At 42.8% G+C, this 20,545-nt stretch overlaps 1 protein-coding gene across 7 annotated transcripts in view; it reads left to right on the forward strand.

Moving 5' to 3' along the window:
- The first annotated feature begins 6,446 nt into the window (after positions 1-6,446).
- Positions 6,447-20,545, forward strand: part of YIPF1 (Yip1 domain family member 1) — a 44,278-nt gene continuing 30,179 nt past the window's right edge. For 3 of the 7 annotated variants that reach the window (XM_070786505.1, XM_019957432.2, XM_019957433.2), the window contains exons 1-2: positions 13,617-13,771; positions 14,948-15,027. In XM_070786505.1, the coding sequence (XP_070642606.1) occupies positions 14,997-15,027 (31 nt within the window). In that variant the 5' untranslated portion in view covers positions 13,617-13,771; positions 14,948-14,996. Of the gene's footprint in view, positions 6,559-13,615; positions 13,873-14,947; positions 15,028-20,545 lie in introns of those variants that run through there. The other 4 variants (XM_070786507.1, XM_070786506.1, XM_070786509.1 and 1 more) reach the window with 3 other exon arrangements.

Genomic DNA, 20,545 nt, shown 5'->3' on the forward strand with positions numbered 1-20,545 from the left:
GCTCTCAGCTGGGGGCGGTGTCCAGTGGGAAGGGTCAAGTGGACAGAAGAGTATCCTCCGTGTATTAAGTACAGCGAGGAAGGTTAAATGGGGCGCTGGGAGCATGGCGAGGGGGCAGCTAATTCAGTTTAGAGAGGTCAAGAGGAATTCCCCAAGCAAGCGAAGTCTATGCTGAAACCAGAAATACAGAACAGCAAGCAGTAAACCAGCCCAGTGGGGTCAGTGGTCCTGGTGGAAAGAACCACGCATCCAGAGAACTTCAAGCCAGAGAGTGCATGGCTTATGAGAGAGAGAAGAATCACAGAAGCTCAGAACTGTGACGTGTTTTAGAAAACGTCTGAAACCACTTTCTTTTTTAAGCAGGGAAACTGAGACCCAGGGAAGGGAAGTGGCCTCAGGTCCATTCTGCTGTTAGTAATCTCGAAGGAGTTAATTCACAAAGCTTAAGTTTACGCCTCCTGAGGCATTTATGTACCTGTGTGTTAGGATAGAAGGGAGAGCGACATGAAAGTGATTGTCACCTTCAAAAAGTGTCAACCTTGGCCAGCAGCCCATTAACTTTATTTAGAGAAAGAAAAACCAGCTCAAAAAGATGTTCTCTTTCTGAGCATGTCAGTGCAAATATCACATGCTGTGCCCACAAAGTGCAAACACTTGCCTCTTCAAGCCCTGATAACCCTCCTGTGTATGTAGCATTTTGCCAGGCACAAAGCAATCTTTATCCCTGGTGTCAGTTGTTTTTTCTTATTGTTGTTTGTTTTAAATGGGCTATTTTGGGAGCAGTATTAGATTCACAGTAAAATTAAACAGAAAGTACAGTGATTTCCCATATACCTCCTGCTCCCACACATTCACAGCCTTCTGCAATAGCCATATCCCACCAGAGTGGTACATCTGTTACATGGATGAACCTATATTAACAAATCCTTATCACCCAAAGTCCATGGCTTACATTAGAGTTCAATCTTGGTGCCGTACACTCTATGGGTTTTGACAAATATGTGATGTATGTATCCACCATTATGGTATCATAAAGAATAGTTTTGCTGTCCTAAAATCTTCTGTGCTCCACCTGTTCATTTCTCTCTCTCCACTGGCAACCATTCATCTTTTGAGTATTTCCATAATTTTGCCTTTTCTAGAACATCATATAGTTCTAGAATCATACAGTATGTAGTCTTTTCAGATGGATTTCTTTCACTTAGGAATATGCACATAAGAAACCTTCATGTCTTTTCGAGACTTGATAGCGCATTTCTTTTTAGCATTAGATAGTATTCCATCATCTGGATATATACCACAGTTTATTTATCTGTTCACCTAGTAAAGGACATCTTGGTTGCTTCCAAATTTTGGCAGTTATGAATAAATAACTGAATGTTTGTATCCCCACAAAGTTCATATGATGAAACCTAATCCCTAATGATGGTATTTGGAGGTGGTGTTGTTGTGAGGTGATTAGGTAATTATAATAGGGCCCTTTGGAAAATCAGATGACTATATTTGTGTGGATCTGTTTCTGGACTTTCTCTTCTTTTTATTGATCTATTTGTCTGTTCTTTTGTCAATATCATATTCTTTCGATTACTATGTCTCTATAAAATCTTGAAGTCCGATAGTATCAGTCCTTCAACTTTTTTCTCCTTCAATATTGGGCTGGCTATTCTGGGCCTTTTGCCTCTTTGTATAAACTTTGAAATCAGTTTGTCAACATCTACAAAATACCTTGCTGGGATTTCGGTTGATATTGTGTTGAATCTGCAGATTAAATTAGGAAGTATCGGCATCTTGACAACATTGAATTTTCCTATTCATGAACATGGAATATCTCTCTATTTAGCTCTTCCTTGATTTCTTTCCATCAGAGTTTTATAGGTTTCCTTGTATAAATCTTCCACATATTTTATTATTTTTATACCTATGTATTTCATTTTGGGGAGTGCTAATGTAAACGGTATTATGATTTTAATTTCAGATTTCAATTGTTCATTCATTGCTGGTATCAGTTCAGTTCAGTCACTCAGTTGTGTCTGACTCTTTGTGACCCCATGGACTGCAGCATGCCAGGCCTCCCTGTCCATCACCAACTCCCAGAGTTTACTCAAACTCATGCCCACTGAGTCAGTGAGGCCATCCAACCTTATCTCACCCTCTGTCGTCCCCTTCTCCTCCCGCCCTCAATCTTTCCCAGCATCAGAATCTTTTCAAATGAGTCAGCTCTTCACATCAGGTGGCCAAAGTATTGGAGTTTCAGCTTCAACATCAGTCCTTCTGATGAATATTCAGGACTGATTTCCTTTAGGATGGACTGGTTGGATCTCCTTGCAGTCCAAGGGACTCTCAAGAGTCTTCAACACCACAGTTCAAAAGCATCGATTCTTCAGTGCTCAGCTTTCTTTATAGTCCAACTCTCACATCCATACATGACTACTGGAAAAACCACAGCTTTGATTATAAGAACCTTTGTCAGCAAAGTAATGTCTCTGCTTTTAAATATGCTGTCTAGGTTGGTCATAACTTTTCTTCCAAGGAGCAAGTGTCTTTTAATTTCATGGCTGCAGTCACCATCTGCAGTGATTTTGGAGCCCCTCCCCTCCCACCAAATAAAGTCAGCCACTGTTCTCACTGTTTCCCCATCTATTTGCCATGAAGTAATGGGACCAGATGCCATGATCTTTGTTTTCTGAATGTTAAGCTTTAAGCCAACTTTTTCAATCTCTTTCACAAAAGTGAAAGACTTTTATCAAGAGGATTTCTCTTCACTTTCTGCCATAAGGGTGGTGTCATCTGCATATCCGAGGTTATTGATAGTCCTCCCGGCAATCTTGATTCCAGCTTGTGCTTCATCCAGCCCAGCGTTTCTCATGATGTACTCTGCGTATAAGTTAAATAAGCAGGGGGACAATATACAGCCTTGACGTACTCCTTTTCCTATTTGGAACCAGTCTGTTGTTCCATGTCCTGTTCTAACTGTTGCTTCCTGACCTGCATACAAATTTCTCAAGAGGCAGGTCAGGTGGTCTGGTATACCCATCTCTTTCAGAATTTTCCACAGTTTGTTGTGATCCACACAGTCAAAGGCTTTGGCATAGTCAATAAAGCAGAAGTAGATGTTTTTCTGGAACTCTCTTGCTTTTTCGATGATCCAGCAGATTTTGGCAATTGCTGGTATATAGGAAAGCAATTGATTTTTGTGTAGTAACCTTGTATCTTACAAACTTGCCATAATCATTTGTTAGTTCCAGTAGTTTTTTGGTCAGTTCATTCAGATCGTCTACATAAACAACTGTGTAACCTACAAACAAAGACAGCTCTATTTATTTTTCCCTATATGTATACACTTATTTCCTGTTCTTTTATTGCATTAGCCAGAACTTTTGGTATGATGTTGAAAGAGTGGTGAGAGGGGATATTGCAGAAGATCACTGAGAGGGCATGACTACTGGTTAACCTGTAAGCTGGACTTGGGCAATCAGATTTTTACTCACCTTCTCCCCTGTCCTTGGAGTCTGTGCTCTGCTTGCCTTCCCCATGCTAGAATCTACCCTAGTACGTAGCCTGAGATACTAATATGGTGTTGAGACCATCCAGATGGTCCCTACGTCACACAGCAAATTCCCACTGGCTATCTGTTTTACATATAGTAATGTTCATGTTTCAATGCTACTCTCTCAATTTGTCCCACCCTTCTCTTGAGTTTTCTTATTTAGCCTTGTGTTATTTAGAAGTGTTTTGTTTAACCTACAGGCAGCAGCAGCAGCAGCAGCCTGGAGTTTTCCAAGTATTTTTCTGTTTGATTCCACTGTGGTCTCAAAGCATATATGACTTTTTAAAATATTTTTTAATGTATGTTATATGACCCCAGATGTTGTCTATCTTGGTGAATATTCCATATAAGTTGACAAGAATATATATTCCACTGCTGTTAGGTAAAGTGGTCTACAGATGTCAATTACATCCAGTTGACCAATGGTGCTATTGAGTTCTCCTACGTCCTTCTGGTTTTCTGCCTGCGAGATCCATCCATTTCTGATAGTCTCCAACTATGAGAGTGGATTTATCTGTTTCTCCTTTCAGTTATATCAGTTTTTGCCTCATGTATGTTGATGTTCTATTGTTAGGCACATACACGTAAAGCCTTCTTGGAAATTGACCCTTTTATTGTTATGAAATGCCTTTATCCCTGGTAATTTTCCATACTCTGAGGTTTGCTCTATCTGAAATTAATATAGCCATTCCAGCTTTCTTTTGATTAATATTAGCGTAATATGTCTTTTTCCTATTCCTTTACTTTTTTTTTTTGGAAAGAGTTTTTATTTAAACAGTTAATAGAATTACATGATCTACATCTACAATCACTGGTCCTATTACTTTTTTCTTTTTTTATTGTAATAAATTACACAAAACAAAATTTACCATTATAACCATTTTAAGTGTATAATCCAGTGGCATTAATTTACCTTCACGTTGTTATCCTACCAGTCATTGGCATAACTCTTCATCTTGTGAAACTGAAACAATACTCATTAAACAATATCTCTCAATTCCCCTCTCTTGCTAGCTCCTAGCAACCACCATTACATTTTCCGTCTTTATGATTTTGACGTCTCTAAGTGCTTCATGTAAGTGTAACCATTATAGCATTTTTCTCTTTATGACTGTCTTATTTCACTTAGCATAGTCCTCAAGTTTCTTCCATGTTGTAGTGTGTTATGGGATTTCCTTCTTTTTTTGGATGAACAATATTCCATTGTATGTATATAACACATTTTGCTTATCCCTTCATCTGTTAATGCACACTCGGTTTCCTTCCACATTTTAGGTATTTTGAAAAACCCGCTTTCCTTTTGGGAATCCGAAATTTAGGTACATGCTAGACAACCTCCATTAGAAACCTTGGGCATTAATCTCTGACAGATGATATTTCACAAGTGTTGCTACAACTTGTTGCTGGGAGAGTTAAGTGTGTCCTGTGTGACTCCACTGGGAGAGGACCCTGGGAAGTTTTTCCTGTTTTTCTCTGGACTTTGACCTCATGTACCTTTTCCCTTTACTGATTTTGTCTTGTATACTTTCACTGTTATAGCACAGCTATATGAAGATGGCTATATGATAAGTTCTCTGAGACTTCCTACAAATCGCTGAACCTTGGGGTGGATCGCCAATACACCATATTACAGTGGCCTATAGAAGTTTCAAACCTTTAGCAATTCTGTTATTTTCAGTGGTATATTATATCAACCAACACTTTGGAAGCCAACAATCGTTTATACCTACAAAGTAGGTATGTGCTTAGTTACTCAGTCTTGTCCAACTCTTTGCCTGTAAGTCCAACCAACTTACATACATGGTATGTAGCCTGCCAGGCTGCTCTGTCCATGGGCTTCTCCAGGCAAGAATACTAGAATGGGTTGCCATGCCATCTTCCAGGGGATCTTCCCAACTCAAGGATCAAACCCAGGTCTCCCGCACTGCAGGTGGATTCTTTACCAGCTGAGCTACCAGGGAAGCCCAGAGGAGAGTATAGTATGCAGATTTCCTAAACTATTTTGACCAGGGAACACTATCTAGTAAAGCATATCTATGGGATTTGGTTCCCAAAGAACACACTTTGAAAAACAGTAGATTAGTCAATAACCTCAGGGACCTTCTCTCCTCTGTTTGCCGTGTTCATGCCCTGGGATTTCCACAGCCGTGTCCCAAGGTGCCCCCACCTGGACAGGAGGATAATACTTGTGCTTGGGCAGCCAAGTGCTGGGTAGGAAGGATCAGTGCCCAGGAGAGGTCCAGGCAGGGATCCAGGAGTTCAGAAGGGAGGGAGAGCAGGAGAGCTGTAGGGATCTGAGCTGGTGTCACAGGGGAGGCCTGAGAGCAGACCCTGCTGATGAGGAATGGTGGTGATGGAGGGGAAGGGCATCAGCACAGAGAAGGGAAAGCACAAGGGATGTACCAGAACCAGCAGTTCATCTGGAGGCAGATTATACTATACTAAAGATATAAATTTATACTAAAGGTATAAATATGTATAACTGAAATCTAGAAAGTGGTTAAGTATGTTTTGTCCTTCCTTTCCAATTGCAGATATGTGTTAGGAATTGGGATTCTTGGTGCTATAACATCAACACCAGAAGATAGAATCATAGGGAGGCCTGGTATGCTGTGATTCATGGGGTCGCAAAGAGTCGGACATGACTGAGCGACTGAACTGAACTGAACTGAATCCTTGTTTTAAATGAACAGCAATGAGTCTGATATATCTTCATTACTGATTGATCGCAAGTTGTTCCTTTATCCTCACTGGAAAACTTCCAGATATGTATTTGTATAAATCAATTCATTATTAATTTTATATCTTATTGTTTATTTCTTAAGTTTTAATAACTTTGATTTTCATTTTATTATCATAGTTACATTCTATTACTGGCAAGAGATCATGGTTTTCCATTCCATGGAGTCAATGAAAGTTTCTCTTCAAAACAAATGTGTTTAAGTTTTAAAAGTGACCTCACAAAATCATAAAAAGAAAGAAGAAAAGAGGGGATCAATGGAAAAATTGCAGTAAGTAAATATGGGTGATGGTATGTGGGATTTCATCATATTGTTCTTATTTTGTGTGGGCATACTTGGAATTTTGAATAATAGAAAAGTTAGTTGAGAATCTAATTTCTGGCAGCATGTCAGACTTTTGCTCACTAAATAATTAGCTATTCCATGAAATAACTATTTTAATGTACTGCTTTCATAAGAGTTGGGGCTTCCCTGGTGGCTCAAACGGTAAAGCGTCTGCCTGCAATGTGGGAGACCCAGGTTCAATTCCTGGGTTGGGAAGATCCCCGGAGAAGGAAATGGCAATCCACTCCAGTACTCTTGCCTGGAAAATCCCATGGATGGAGGAGCCTGATAGGCTACAGTCTATGGGGTCTGAAAGAGTCGGACACGACTGAGTGACTTCACTTCACTTTCATAAGAATTAGAGGAAAATCCCCAAGCATTTACACATATGTATATACATGCATATAATTAATATCACTGGGTAAAAGCAAAACAGGGAACTGGGTAAAACAGTCCTGGGCAAATAGTTTAACAAAAGTTAGAGAAGCCCTGAGGGGAAGCGCTATTGTAAACTCTGTGTTGGTAAATCTATGCTCTGAACCAGCTGTAGAATAGGGCAGCTGATTCTGAGATTCCTATTAAGATGGAGACTCCTAAAAGGATATCAAAGTGATCCCTTATCAGCAGTGACTCCGGAAGATTTTCTTGCTTCTGGAAGATGCAAGAGCAATGCATCTCTGAAGTATCCTCTGTATCTTGGTGTCAAAAATGGCCATGTACTTTTGATAAAAGAGCCAGAACTTCACTGGCAGTCCAGTGGTTAAGACTCCATGCTTCCAATGCAGAGGGCATAGTTCCATTCCTGGTTGGGGAACTAACATACCCTGAAGCACAGCCAAAAAAAGTATTTTAAAATAGAGTCAAGTGGAACTTTTTAGAAAAGACAACATATTTAGATGCTGAGAATTTACACAGATGAGGATGAAACTAATATGAGCTCACAAAAATTATCAACACACAAAAAAACCACGATGAGTGAGAATCAACAGAAACAGCAATATTTAGATCCTCAGGAATTTCAGACATTAAAATTATCAATAAAAACTATTTAAATAACTACAACTATGTATTAAAGGTAAAGCATTCATGGGCTTCCCTGGTGGCTCAGATGATAAAGAATCCACCTACAGTGCGGGAGACCTGGGTTTGATCCCTGGGTTGGGAAGATCCTCTGAAGAAGGAAATGCCAACCCACTCCAGTAATTCTGCCTGGATAATCCCCATGGACAGAGAAGCCTGTTGGGCTACAGTCCACTGGGTCTCAAAGAGTCAGACATGACTGAATAGCTAAGCACAGGCACCCTGGTATACCTTGACAGAAAAGATCAGCTTCCACTAGCAAGTTATTAAATCATTTGCCTTCCTGGATTAAAAAAAAAAAAAAGCATTAACAGGCTATCCAGAATGATTTTTTAAAGAGTCAAATAGAAGTTTTAGGAAACAAATACACAATTGTTGAATTAAAGACTGGGGGAATATGTAAAACAGCAGACCAGGAGCTACTTGTTCAATAGGGTGGTGTGTATATGTATAATAAGCTTAAAAAGCTGATAAGAAAAAATAAAATGAGTTAAAAGCAACAACCAAAATAAAATTAAATGAATGTATAACTTTGAACTAGCAAGAAAAAGTAGCTAGTGAAAGAACAGAAAGAAGATATAAAAGAGTCATGGAAGTAATTAAAATGAAAAAAGATGACTGAAGTGTCTACATATAAAAAAATAAATGCATTTAATATAAACGAGTTAGAAGCCCTTCTGAACTAGAAGAGTAAGAATCTCTGAAAATCCACTTCAAAAAGCATGAGAACACTGGCAGAAATTGTCAAACTCAACTTCTTTCAGTGTTCTGTAAATTAACCAAAGAAAGGTTTTTTGATAACCAGAGAAGTGTCTATTTAATAAGAACTGCTGAATCTTGGTAAGAACAGTGAGCTTTGTGGTGTTTTAATTTGCTCTAGTCTTATTCCCCTTTCCCAGCTCCAAGGCAGCCTTGAAAAATTTAGCTTTGCAACCATGGTTGTTGTGAAAATTAAGAATTTAGTAACCACTGGAAGGGGAAGAATAGGTTTGGAGCCCTTCACAAAGTCACAGTTCCAGAGAACTGTCATTATGTGACTAGTCTGATATCTCCTTTGGAAAGCTCCATTCTCAGGTCTTGGTTTTATTTGACCTGACTCAGCTCACTCTACAAAAACGGTGCATTTGCCAAAATAATGTGTGGCAATTCTGTAACATTGCATCATCCTGAGATAATAATGCAAGGGCCAGCAGCTTTTTCCCTGGGATGGATGTCACTCAGGGGTGTTGGAGGCACTTTCAGAGCATGGCTTAGTTGTGTGGTTGCCAGCTTTCCTCTTTGTGGAAAATCAGTGGACTCTGTCAGGAGGAGAAGGGGTCAACTGAGGATGAGATGGTTGGATGGATCACCAAATCTATGGACATGAATTTGAGCAAGTTTCCAGAGTTGGCACTCCACTCCAGTACTCTTGCCTGGAAAATCCCACGGATGGAGGAGCCTGGTAGGCTGCAGTCCATGGGGTCTCGAAGAGTTGGACATGACTGAGTGACTTCATTTTCACTTTCATGCATTGGAGAAGGAAATGGCAACCCACTCCAGTGTTCTTGCCTGGAGAATCCCAGGGACGGGGGAGCCTGGTGGGCTTCCGTCTATGGGGTCACACAGAGTCGGACACGACTGAAGCGACTTAGCAGCAGCAGCAGGGAAGGAAGTGCTGCAGTCCATGGGGTTGCAAAGAGTCGGACATGACTGAGCGACTGAACTGAACGGACTCTGTTGGGATCATGTGCAGCATCTAACAAGGCTCATACTTTTCAGACTGTCCCTCCACCCCAAACCCTGTCCATCAAAGCAAGGCTTTCTCCTCAGTTTCCCTTCTTCCCTCGTTCTTCCTCCATTCTATCTAGGTGATGGTGGGGTGGGTTCTGTCTCTCACTGGTTCATTCCCCGCTCAGAGCAGTGTGTACATCCATTGCTCAGTTGTGTTTGACTCTTTGCAACCCCATGGACTGTAGCCCACCAGTCTCCTCTGTCCGTGGGATTTCCCAGGCAAGAATACTGGAATGGGTTGCCATTTCCTTCTCCGGGGGATCTTCTCCGCCCAGGGATGAAACCCTAGTCTCTTGAGTCTCCTGCATTGGCAGGCAGGTTCTTTACCACTAGCGCCACCTAGGGAGCAGTAGCGGTCTAAATAGTATCCGATGGGCTCACCTTCCTTACCATATGTATTTGGACCAATGAGCTAAGGAAATATGAACATTTTGAGCTCAGATTTTTTCAACCTTGAGACCACTGACGTTTTGATAATTCTTTGCTGTGAGGGGCTATCCTGTGCACTGTAGGATGTTTAGAAGCACACTGGCCAGTAACACTCCACAAGTGGTGACAGTCGAAAATGTCTTCCTGGGACCTCCCTGGTAGTCCAGCGGCTAAGGCTCTGCACTGCCACCGCAGCGGGCACGGCTCCATCCCTGCTCAGGGAACTAAGATCTCACGTGTTGTGAGGTGTGGCCAAGTAACAATAAGAATAATAAAATAACTTTAAAAATTTTTTTCATAAGTCAGGCAGAGAACGACAAATATCGTATGACATCACTCACACAGAATCTTAAAAAAAATGATATAAATGAAGTTATTTACAAAACAGAAGCAGACTCATAGATTTTGAAAACAAATTTATGGTCACCAAAGGGGAAATGTGGTGAGGGGGATAAATTAGGAGCTTGGGATTAACATACACACACTGCTGCTGCTGCTGCTTCGGTCACTCCAGTCGTGTCCGACTCTGTGTACCCCATAGATGGCAGCCCACCAGGCTCCCCCGTCCCTGGGATTCTCCAGGCAAGAACACTGGAGTGGGTTGCCACTGCCTTCTCCAATGCATGAAAGTGAAAAGTGAAAGTGAAGTCACTCAGTCGTGTCCGATTCGTAGCGACCCCATGGACTGCAGCCTACCAGGCTCCTCCATCCGTGGGATTTTCCAGGCAATAGTACTGGAGTGGGGTGCCATTATACACACACTACTATATATAAAATAGGTAACCAACAAGGGTCTACTGTTTAGCACAGGGAACTCTACTCAGTATTCTGTAATAACCTATATGGGAAAAGAATCTGATAAAGAATGAGTATATGTATATGTATAACTGAATAACTTTGCTGTACACCTGAAACAAACACAACACTGTAAATCAACTGTACCTAATAAAATTATTTTTTAAATGTCTTCAGACATAGCCAAATACACCTAGGAGCAAAATACTCCCCAGTTGAGAATTGCTGTTTTAGTTAAACCAGTACAGTTACATTCGATGCTTGTTTCATTTTTAGCCAAAACTTACATATCATTATAATTAATATATCACTGCAACTTTTATTTCTATTTCCACGAGAAGAAATATATAGTCTATGTATTATCACCTCTTTCCAACATAGCTGTGGCGTTGTTGTTGCCATTTGACTGGTGAGCAGTCTGGTTCCAAAACTCTATCCTGAGGGCTGCTTTCTGGGACCACTCTTGGTACCGACAGGCCTCAGTGTGGGTTCCTTATCTCATGGGAGTACTTTGTTGGCAAGTGTGAGTCCAAGGACCAGGAGTGAAGGACGAGAGTTATAGAACAAGGTGGGAAGGAGAGCTATTGCATTATCAAACTGGCCACTGCCAAAGGCATTTGGTTGTTTGATTCTGCAAGCCAGTTTGAAAACTGTATGAAATACCTGAGGAGAGTCCATCTGAGAGGAAAAAGAGAAACATGTACTCAGTTACTGATTCCATTGGTCTGAGATTTGTCCCATGAGGTATAGACCGCTCCCCACTTATGCACTTCCAGGCTGCACTATCCCAGTGCTGAACCATTCCCACAGTCCCATGACCCCATGACACGAGCCTTGATGCTGGAAGTGACAAGCCTGTGATATGGACTTGAGGTGATGCCCACTTAGGTTATACCTGCTGAAGCTGGAATAAGGCCTGTGGTGGTGAAATTAGCAGCAGGTGCAGCCAAGAGGGTTGGACATGGGGCATAAGAGGTGTTTGAAACACTTGCACATATGAATTTGTGTGTCGTAATGCGTTCCTGGTACCTATTCAACCAAAGTAACCTACACATACATACATGACCTCAGTTTTCTCTTTAGAAAATGAGGATAGTCTCCTTGAGCTTGCTGGATTGTTCAGAGAATTAAAGAGCTGCATGTATAAAGCCTGATCACAAGGTTACTCCAGTAAATACACTGTGTGTGTGTGTGTGTGTATAATTATTTCATTAGTCAGAATCTTCCTGACCCAGGGATCGAACCTGTGTCTCTCAGGTCTCCTGCATTGGTAGGCATGTTCTTTACAACGAGTGACACCTGAGAAGCCCATTAGTCAGATGTAAGTCATTCTAATGGATTGTGAAGGCCCAGTGTAGTGAGGCCAAAGTCACAGCTTCCACCTTGTGTGGGCAGTGATGTTGGCTTATGCTGCTAAGACAGTCAGAACTCGATCACTCTACAATTAACCTTTGGTGAGCAAATATCGTGTCCCTGGTTTTGGGCTGCCCTGAGGACCCAGAGACCAGAATCATTCCTGATCCTTCCCTGCAAATCACTCACAGGCCAGCAAAGATGGGCAAATAATAGCAACTGCTGCGGTTTAGGCAAATACAGGGCACTATGACTGCAGCCATGAAATTAAAAGACGCTTACTCCTTGGAAGGAAAGTTATGACCAACCTAGATAGCATATTCAAAAGCAGAGACATTACTTTGCTAACAAAGGTCTGTCTAGTCAAGGCTATGGTTTTTCCTGTGGTCATGTATGGATGTGAGAGTTGGACTGTGCAGAAGGCTGAGCGCCGAAGAATTGATGCTTTTGAACTGTGGTGTTGGAGAAGACTCTTGAGAGTCCCTTGGACTGCAAGGAGATCCAACCAGTCCATTCTGAAGGAGATCTGCCCTGGGATTTCTTTGGAAGGAATGATGCTAAGGCTGAAACTCCAGTACTTTGGCCACCTGAAGCGAAGAGTTGACTCATTGGAAAAGACTCTGATGCTGGGAGGGATTGGGGGCACGAGGAGAAGGGGATGACAGAGGATGAGATGGCTGGATGGCATCACTGACTCTATGGACGTGAGTCTGGGTGAACTCCTGGAGTTGGTGATGGACAGGGAGGCCTGGCGTGCTGTGATTCATGGGGTCGCAAAGAGTCGGACACGACTGAGCGACTGATCTGATCTGATCTGATGAGAGCAAAATAAATCCTGGGAGGAGAAGGAGGGCTTTCCCTAGGAGGAACAAAGTGTACCCACATCTGAGGGACGTGTAGGTCTTAACCAAGCAAACACTGGCAGCAGGGGCAAAACGTTTCTCACCAGGGCACTCAGCGCAACTTCATTGCTTACTGGGCTCCTGTGGTAGTCAAGGCATTGATCAGATGCTGTGCGGGGGACACAGGGGTAACAGATGCCAATCCCTACCCACCTCTCACTGCCCAGAGACCATAAGACAGACCGTTGCAGGAGTGAAGAAACAAATTACACACATACGGAGGTGTCTTCATGAACAGACATCCTCCTGACGCAGATCATGGGCATTCAACCACTCAAAAAGCAATTGACTTGCATCTCCCTCCATGGTTAATTAGACTTTTAAAATAAGTAAATTAATAATTTTCTTTTAAAAATGGCCAAGAGTGGGAGGATTGATGGCATTTTTTTCCTTTTTACAGTTGTCTTTCCTTAAGCTGTTCCATATTTCAATAAGAAAAGAGATATAACCAAATATAAAGTAAACCCCACTCTAGAGAATTCTCTGCTTCCCGTACCCCTGACCCCGGGTAACGAGGTGAACCAAAGCAAACCCTCTCGGCATCCCCATCGTTCCGCCCCGGGCCACCTGCCTCTTTAAGAAACCGATCTTCGCCCTTAGATGGGTGGCGGAGGGAGTGAGCTGTGGATGGTGTTGCTTGTTGAGGTCTCGGGAAGTGATATCTCCGGGAGCTGCTGTCTCTTTAAGGGGGCGGAGCTCTGCCCGGAGGAGGTGGAGAAGTTTTGCCCCCCGGATCTCCGGTTTCCGGCAACTCGGTGGGACCAGAACTTGCGCGGAGAATCTGAGGCCCCAGGCTTACCCAGACAGGTTGGACTCCGAGCGCCCACGAGGTGAGGCAGCGGGGTCTGCGGGGCCGGCCCGGGACTGAAAGACCCTGGGATCTATCCACCTGTGTCGCTGCGGCCCAGCTCCTCCTCCAAAAACACTACCCGTACGTCTTGGGCAGCTCTTTCCCAAACCATCCTGGGCTCAGGGGGACCCAGGCTGCAGGGTTCCCATTACTCCAGCGCCTACTATTTCTTCGCTGTGCACTAAGCGCCTCACACTCACTTGTCTCAGTTAATGGCACCCAACATCGTGTGGGTTCAGTTCAGTTCAGTCGCTCAGTCGTGTCCGACTCTTTGCGACCCCATGAATCGCAGCACGCCAGGCCTCCCTGTCCATCACCATCTCCCAGAGTTCACTCAAACTCACGTCCATCGAGTCGGTGATGCCATCCAGCCATCTCATCCTCTGTCGTCCCCTTTTCTTCCTGCCCCCAATCCCTCCCAGCATCAGAGTCTTTTCCAGTGAGTCAACTCTTCACCTGAGGTGGCCAAAGTACTGGAGTTTCAGCCTTAGCATCATTCCTTCCAAAGAACTCCCAGGGCTGATCTCCTTCAGAATGGACTGGTTGGATCTCCTTGCAGTCCAAGGGACTCTCAAGAGTCTTCTCCAACACCACAGTTCAAAAGCATCAATTTTTCGGTGCTCAGCTTTCTTCACAGTCCAGCTCTCTCCTCCATACATGACCACTGGAAAAACCATAGCTGGTACAATTATAAACCCATTTTACAGATGAGGAAATAGGTGCTGAGGAGCCCATAGTCAAAATAGCCAGAAGCAGCAGAGTTGGGACTCAAACCCAAGTCCGTCCAACCCCAGAGCCTGTGCCCTTAACCATGGGCTAGGCTGACGGCCTTTGCTCTTCACTGCCCTCAGAGCCATTTCTATCAAATCCCTGCCTCCCCTTTCTCATCCTTCCATCTCCAGGCTGCACTCGGCCCTTAACCCCCACATTGTAAGTGAGATTGGATGGAACCAATGGGCCCCTGTTCGCCACCCCCTTAGTTTCTTTATAACATTTTTGATAGTATCTGATGCTAAATGGTTATCTTTGTATAAACCGGTCAAATCCCGCTAAAAAAGGACACAAGGGAAAGCAACACCATGTATAACCCTAAAATATTTGTTTGCAGATATTTTATTATGGTATCCTATGAAGTGTATTTATTTTTTCCTTTTAGACCTCTGCAAATTATCTTCCTAATAATTGGGAGACGACCCGCTGACTGAATGGCAACGGTAGATGACTTGCAGTTTGAAGGTACATCATTTGAGTGTCCATCTTTTATGATTAGCATTTCTGTAGTAAAACCAATGGATTTTGGTTGGTATACTGGCACATATATAAATAAGAAGATTATTTCAGACATCTTCATAAAAGAATGTTTGCCACAACAGGTTATTCCATTTGTCCATATTAGCTGTTCTTTTTTGCCAAATAGCCCTTTAGGTTGGAAATATCATAAATTTAGTGCAGATTACAGAAATTGTTTATAGAGTTCCTTCTGTAGTTAAACATGCATTTATTGAGCACCTGTTTGTGCTTAGAACTCTACTAGATACAGAAGATCAAAAGATAAAGGGGATTTTTTTTTTTACACTGATGAGTAGATGAAAGTATAAAATGATTATTATGATGAAACGTAATCAGGTCATTCATTCATTAAATAAATAAGTCTTTCATGAGTGTGACCGTTGTTCTCATTATCAGGGTAGAAGAGTGAATAGTCAGTGTCTTCCTTTATAAAGCCCTCAGTCTAGTGAGGGAGACATTCTTTTGTTAAATGATCTTTTAAGTACATATCTACAAACTATTAGGGCTTCCCTTGTGGCTCAGTTGGTAAAGACTCGGCCTGCAATGCAGGAGACCCTGGTTCAATTCCTGAGTCGGGAAGATCCCCTGGAGAAGGAAATGGCAACCCACTTCAGTACTCTTGCCTGGAATATCCCATGGACAGAGGAACCTGGCAGGCTACAGTCCATGGGGTTGCAAGGGTCGGACATGACTTAGCTACTAAACCACCAAACTATTAAAGTAGTGAAAGAAAAGTTCATAACTCAACCCAGAGCCTGACATAAGCTAGGGATTGATGAATGCTCATTTTGTCTTGTAATCACTTGCACGCACACGCGTGTGTGTGTGTGTGTGCACTCAGTTGTGTCTGACACTGTGTCCGCATGGACTGTAGCCCTCCAGGCGCCTCTGTCTATAGAATTCTCCAGGCAAGAATACTGGAGTGGGTTGCTCTTCCCTTCTCCAAGGAATCTTCCTGACACAGGGATTGAACTTGAATCTTCCACATCGCAGGTCTGAGCCTCCAGGGAAGCCCATAGTATTTCCTAAATGGCAGATACTGTTCTAAGTGCTTTACAAGTAAATCCTTTCATCCTTATGCAACTTTATGAAGTAGTTATTTTACTCTCCCAATTTTTCCAACAGGGAAATTAAGGTACAGAAAAATTAGGTCATTTGCCTAAAGGTTATAGTAAGTGGTAAAGAAGAATTTGAACCCAGGCATCACAACCTATGCTATTCCTACCTAAGGAAAAGAAAAGATGTTTGAAGCAAAATCCACTTTATCAGCTAATACTGTCAACACCGTCTTCAAAATACATCCAGCACCTGACCATTGCTTACCACCTCTACCATTCTCCTACCATGCTCAAGGTCACCATCACCTCATGTCTGGATTATAGCCCTTTCCTTCCTTCACATCTTCCCGTATCTTCCCTTACCTTTCTGCAGTCTGTGTTTTGCATCCAGAGTAGTCCTTTAAAACCAAGTCAGATCATGCCATTCCTCCAAAACCTTTCAGTGGCTCCATCTCACTGGGAGTGGAAGGCGGAGCCCTTTCTGTGCTTAGGAGGCCCTCATGATCCAGGCCTCCAATTTCATTTTGTACTACTCTAGCCCTTTCTTTCTGCCTCCCCACATGCGCCTCATCACTGTCCCTCCTAGACATCAGGTACACTTAGGGCTTTTGTGCCATCTTCCTGGTTAGGACATTCTTACCGGAGATAGCCATGTGACTCGTTCCCTTGCTCTGCTCAAATCTCACGTCATTCCAGAGGCCTTCCTTGATCATCCTATCTGGGAGTACAGGGCATGAAAGTTCAAGTCTAAAGAACAGCATGTGCAGAGTACTTGAGAAGAGTGGGAGTTTGTTTCATATTTTTCCCCAAGGAATTAAAAGAAGGCCAATGTACCAGAGCACAGATGGTGGGGGAGGCTGTCATAAGGTCAGATTTGAGGGGAGGCAGAAACTAAGTCACACAGGACTGAATTGCTGTTTGGAAGAGAACATAAGATGCTGTGGGGGTCATGGAAGGCTTCTCCGAGGAAGAATGGTGTTAAGTGAAAAAGTGGAGGTCAGGGTCCTGCAGGTGGGAGACGTATCAGGAAAGGAGCAGAGGCAAAACACAGCGGAAAACGTAGAAGCAGGTGGCGCTGGTGGCAGAAATGAGAAGCCACCTGTCTTGCCCTCAAGGGGCTGAGACGGACAAGAATGACTGCTACAGAGCAGAATGTGTGAACGGTCATCGTGTGCGAGGTACACACATCCTACGTTCAAATCGAGCTAGGCCGTCTGCTGTTCTTCACACACGGGACACGTTTTCCATCTTCTGAGTCTTGCTCATCCTGTACTCCTTGGCGTCAGGTGCTGTCCCCACCGCTCCTGGCCATCCTTCTCATAGGGCAGCTCGAGGAGTTATCTCCCTCCCCTGAACCTCTTTGGACTTGGTACCTCTAAAGTTACAGTCTCCATTCCTCCTTCTGGCATGTTGTTCCTCTGGTAAACTACTGCTTTTTAAATATGAGACTTAAATATATCTTCCTTGGTCTGATTCTCTCAGGCAAAGTTATAACCATTTTTTAAAATGTCAGTGCCCTGCCCAGTCAATAAATGATAGCTATGAAAATATTTATTGTTATCTCATATCATCCTCAAAATCTCTGTGAGATAAGTATTATCTACATTTTATAGTTGAAGAAACCGAGACTCAAGAGATATGGAGTAATTTGCCCAAGGTCATGGAGTGCTAGTTTATCTTACACAAAGGACCGTCTCACTTCAGAGCCTCATGCGGCCAAAACACTGGAGACCGAAACTCGAGTAATTGTTAGATATCAGCCACCTCATTAATTTCAGTCACTTTATTTCTCTCCACAAAACTATTTGCATAGCTGAAAGCCAATAAGATTGGGCTCAGTTATACAAGCACCCCATCCCACTGCCATGCTTGCAGTGTTGATACCCTGTTGATACCCTTCCTTTTATTGTTGTTGCTATTTAGTTGCTAAGGTTTATGACTCTTTTGCAACCTCACGGACTGTAGCCTGCCAGTCTCCTCTGTCCAAGGGATTTCTCAGGCAAGAATACTGGGATGGGTTGTCATTTCCTTCTCCAGGGGTCTTCCTGACTTTTCCTTCTCCAGGGGTCTTCCTGACTTCTCCTTAGACCTGTCAGATTCCACAGCTATCCTGAATTTTATCTGAGTGGCTAAATAAAGTTTGTTAGGATGCCCGGAGATAGGAAGTCATGATCATTGCTGGTGGACATGAATGGGCAAGGTTCTTTTGGAGAGCGGTTTAGCAATATGGCTCAAGAGCCTTAAAAATGATTTGTACCCTTTGACCTAGTGATCACGCCGATAATGTTCATTGTTGTTCTTCAGTCACTCAGTTGTGTCTGACTCTTTGCGACCCCACAGACTGCAGCACACCAGGCTTTCCTGTCCTTCATCATCTCCCGGAGCTTGCTCAAACTCATGACCATTGAATCGGTGATGCCATCCAACCATCTCATCCTCTGTTGTCCCCTTCTCCTCCTGCCTTCAGTCTTTGCCAGCATCTAGGTCTTTTCTAACGAGTCAGCCCTTCGCATCAGGTGGCCAAAGTATTGGAGCTGCAGGTTTAGCCTTCTAATGAATATACAGGATTAATTTCCTTTAGGATTGACTGGTTTGATCTCCTTGCAGTCCAAGGGACTCTCAAGAGTCTTCTCCAGGACCACAGTTCAAAAGCATCAAATCTGCGGCTTTCAACCTTCTTTATGGTCCAACTCTCACATCTGTACATGACTACTGGAAAAACCATGGCCTTGACTAGATGGACCTTTGTTAACAAAGTAATGTCCCTGCTTTTTAATATGCTGTCTAGGTTTGTCGTAGCTTTTCTTCCAAGGAGCAAGTGTCTTTTAATTTTGTGGCTGCAGTCACCATCTGCAGTGATTTTTGGAGCCCAGGAAAATAAAGTCTGTCACTGTTTCCATTGTTTCCCCATCTGTTTGCCACATGATGGGACCAGATGCCATGATCTTAGTTTTTTGAATGTTGAGTTTTAAGCCAGCTTTTTCACTCTCTTCTTTCACCTTCGTCAAGTGGCTCTTTAATTCCTCTTCACTTTCTGCCATAAGGGTGGTGTCATCAGCATATCTGAAATTATTGATATTTCTTCTGGAAATCTTGATTCCAGCTTGTGGTTCATCCAGCCCAGCATTTCTTGTGAATGTACTCTGCCTGTAAGTTAAATAAGCAGGGTGACAATATACAGCCTTGGCGTACTCCTTTCCCAATTTGGAACCAGTCTGTTGCTCCATGTCTGATTCTAACTGTTGCTTCTTGACCTGCATACAGGTTGCACAGGAGGCAGCGGAGGCAGGTAAGGTGGTTCGGTATTCCCATCTCTTTAAGATAGTGTTCATACTAAGGCAATAAGCCCTAAAACTTTGTCTGCACAGATACTCTTAACAGTGTTATTTGTTCTAATAAAAGTGGGAAGCAACCTAAACATCCAATAGCAGTGGAATAGTTGTATAACTTGTGGTGTCTCTCTCCTAATCTTCCCACCTCCAGCTCAATGACTACTATGTAGACACATACATGTTCATTGTAAAGACTGATATAACATGAAAAAGTCATTTTTGTATAATCCCCAGTAGACGGAGCAGCATACAAAATTGTTTACATAGTATGCTATCACATCCTAAGTCAGTACTTGGCAGTTGTAGGCATATAGTAAATATTTGCTGAATGAATGATCATCACTGGTACGAATCTACTGTACAGAGAAAAGGAAGTATACCAAAAGTTAATAGTGTTAGTTTTATATGGGTGGGACTAAGAGTGATTTTGGGGGGCTTCCTGGGTGGCTCAGTGGTAAAAAAAAAAAAAATCTGGCTGCAATGCAGAAGACACAGGAGTCGCCAGGAGTTTGATCCCTGGGTCAGGAAGATCCCCTGGAGGAAGGCATGGCAACCCACTCCAGTATTCTTGCCTTGGAGAACCCTGTGGACAGAGGAGCCTGGCAGGCTACAGTCCATAGCATTGCACAGAGGCGGGCACAGCTGAAGCGACAAAGCACGCACACGCAAGAGTGGTTTTTATTCTGTCGTTTCTACTTTCATTTTTATCTCCATGTTTCCTGTAGGGATCACATGGGATTTATTGGAAAAAAATAACTTCCATTAAATTTTTTTTGAATTTGAATCAAAGAAGAGAGGGTTAGGTTGGTTACTTGATATGGGCTAGGCAGTCTCCTGAGGACTTTACTTATGGTAATACTCCTAACTTTCCCCCAATTCCTTATATATTATTCTCCCTATGGAAGAGATGGGAACACTGAAGCTTATCAAGGTTAAGTTACTTACTCAGGCTTGAATACTTAGTAATTTAACCAGGACTACAATTCAGGTCTGACTTCAAATTCTGTTGTCTTTATAATCATTTTTCTGTGTCAGTTTGTTTTCTATGAGTTTTTTTCAGAGCCTTTTGCCATT

This window comes from Bos indicus, chromosome 3 (genome assembly GCF_029378745.1).
Source record: "Bos indicus isolate NIAB-ARS_2022 breed Sahiwal x Tharparkar chromosome 3, NIAB-ARS_B.indTharparkar_mat_pri_1.0, whole genome shotgun sequence".
NCBI classification, from domain to species: Eukaryota; Metazoa; Chordata; class Mammalia; order Artiodactyla; family Bovidae; genus Bos; species Bos indicus.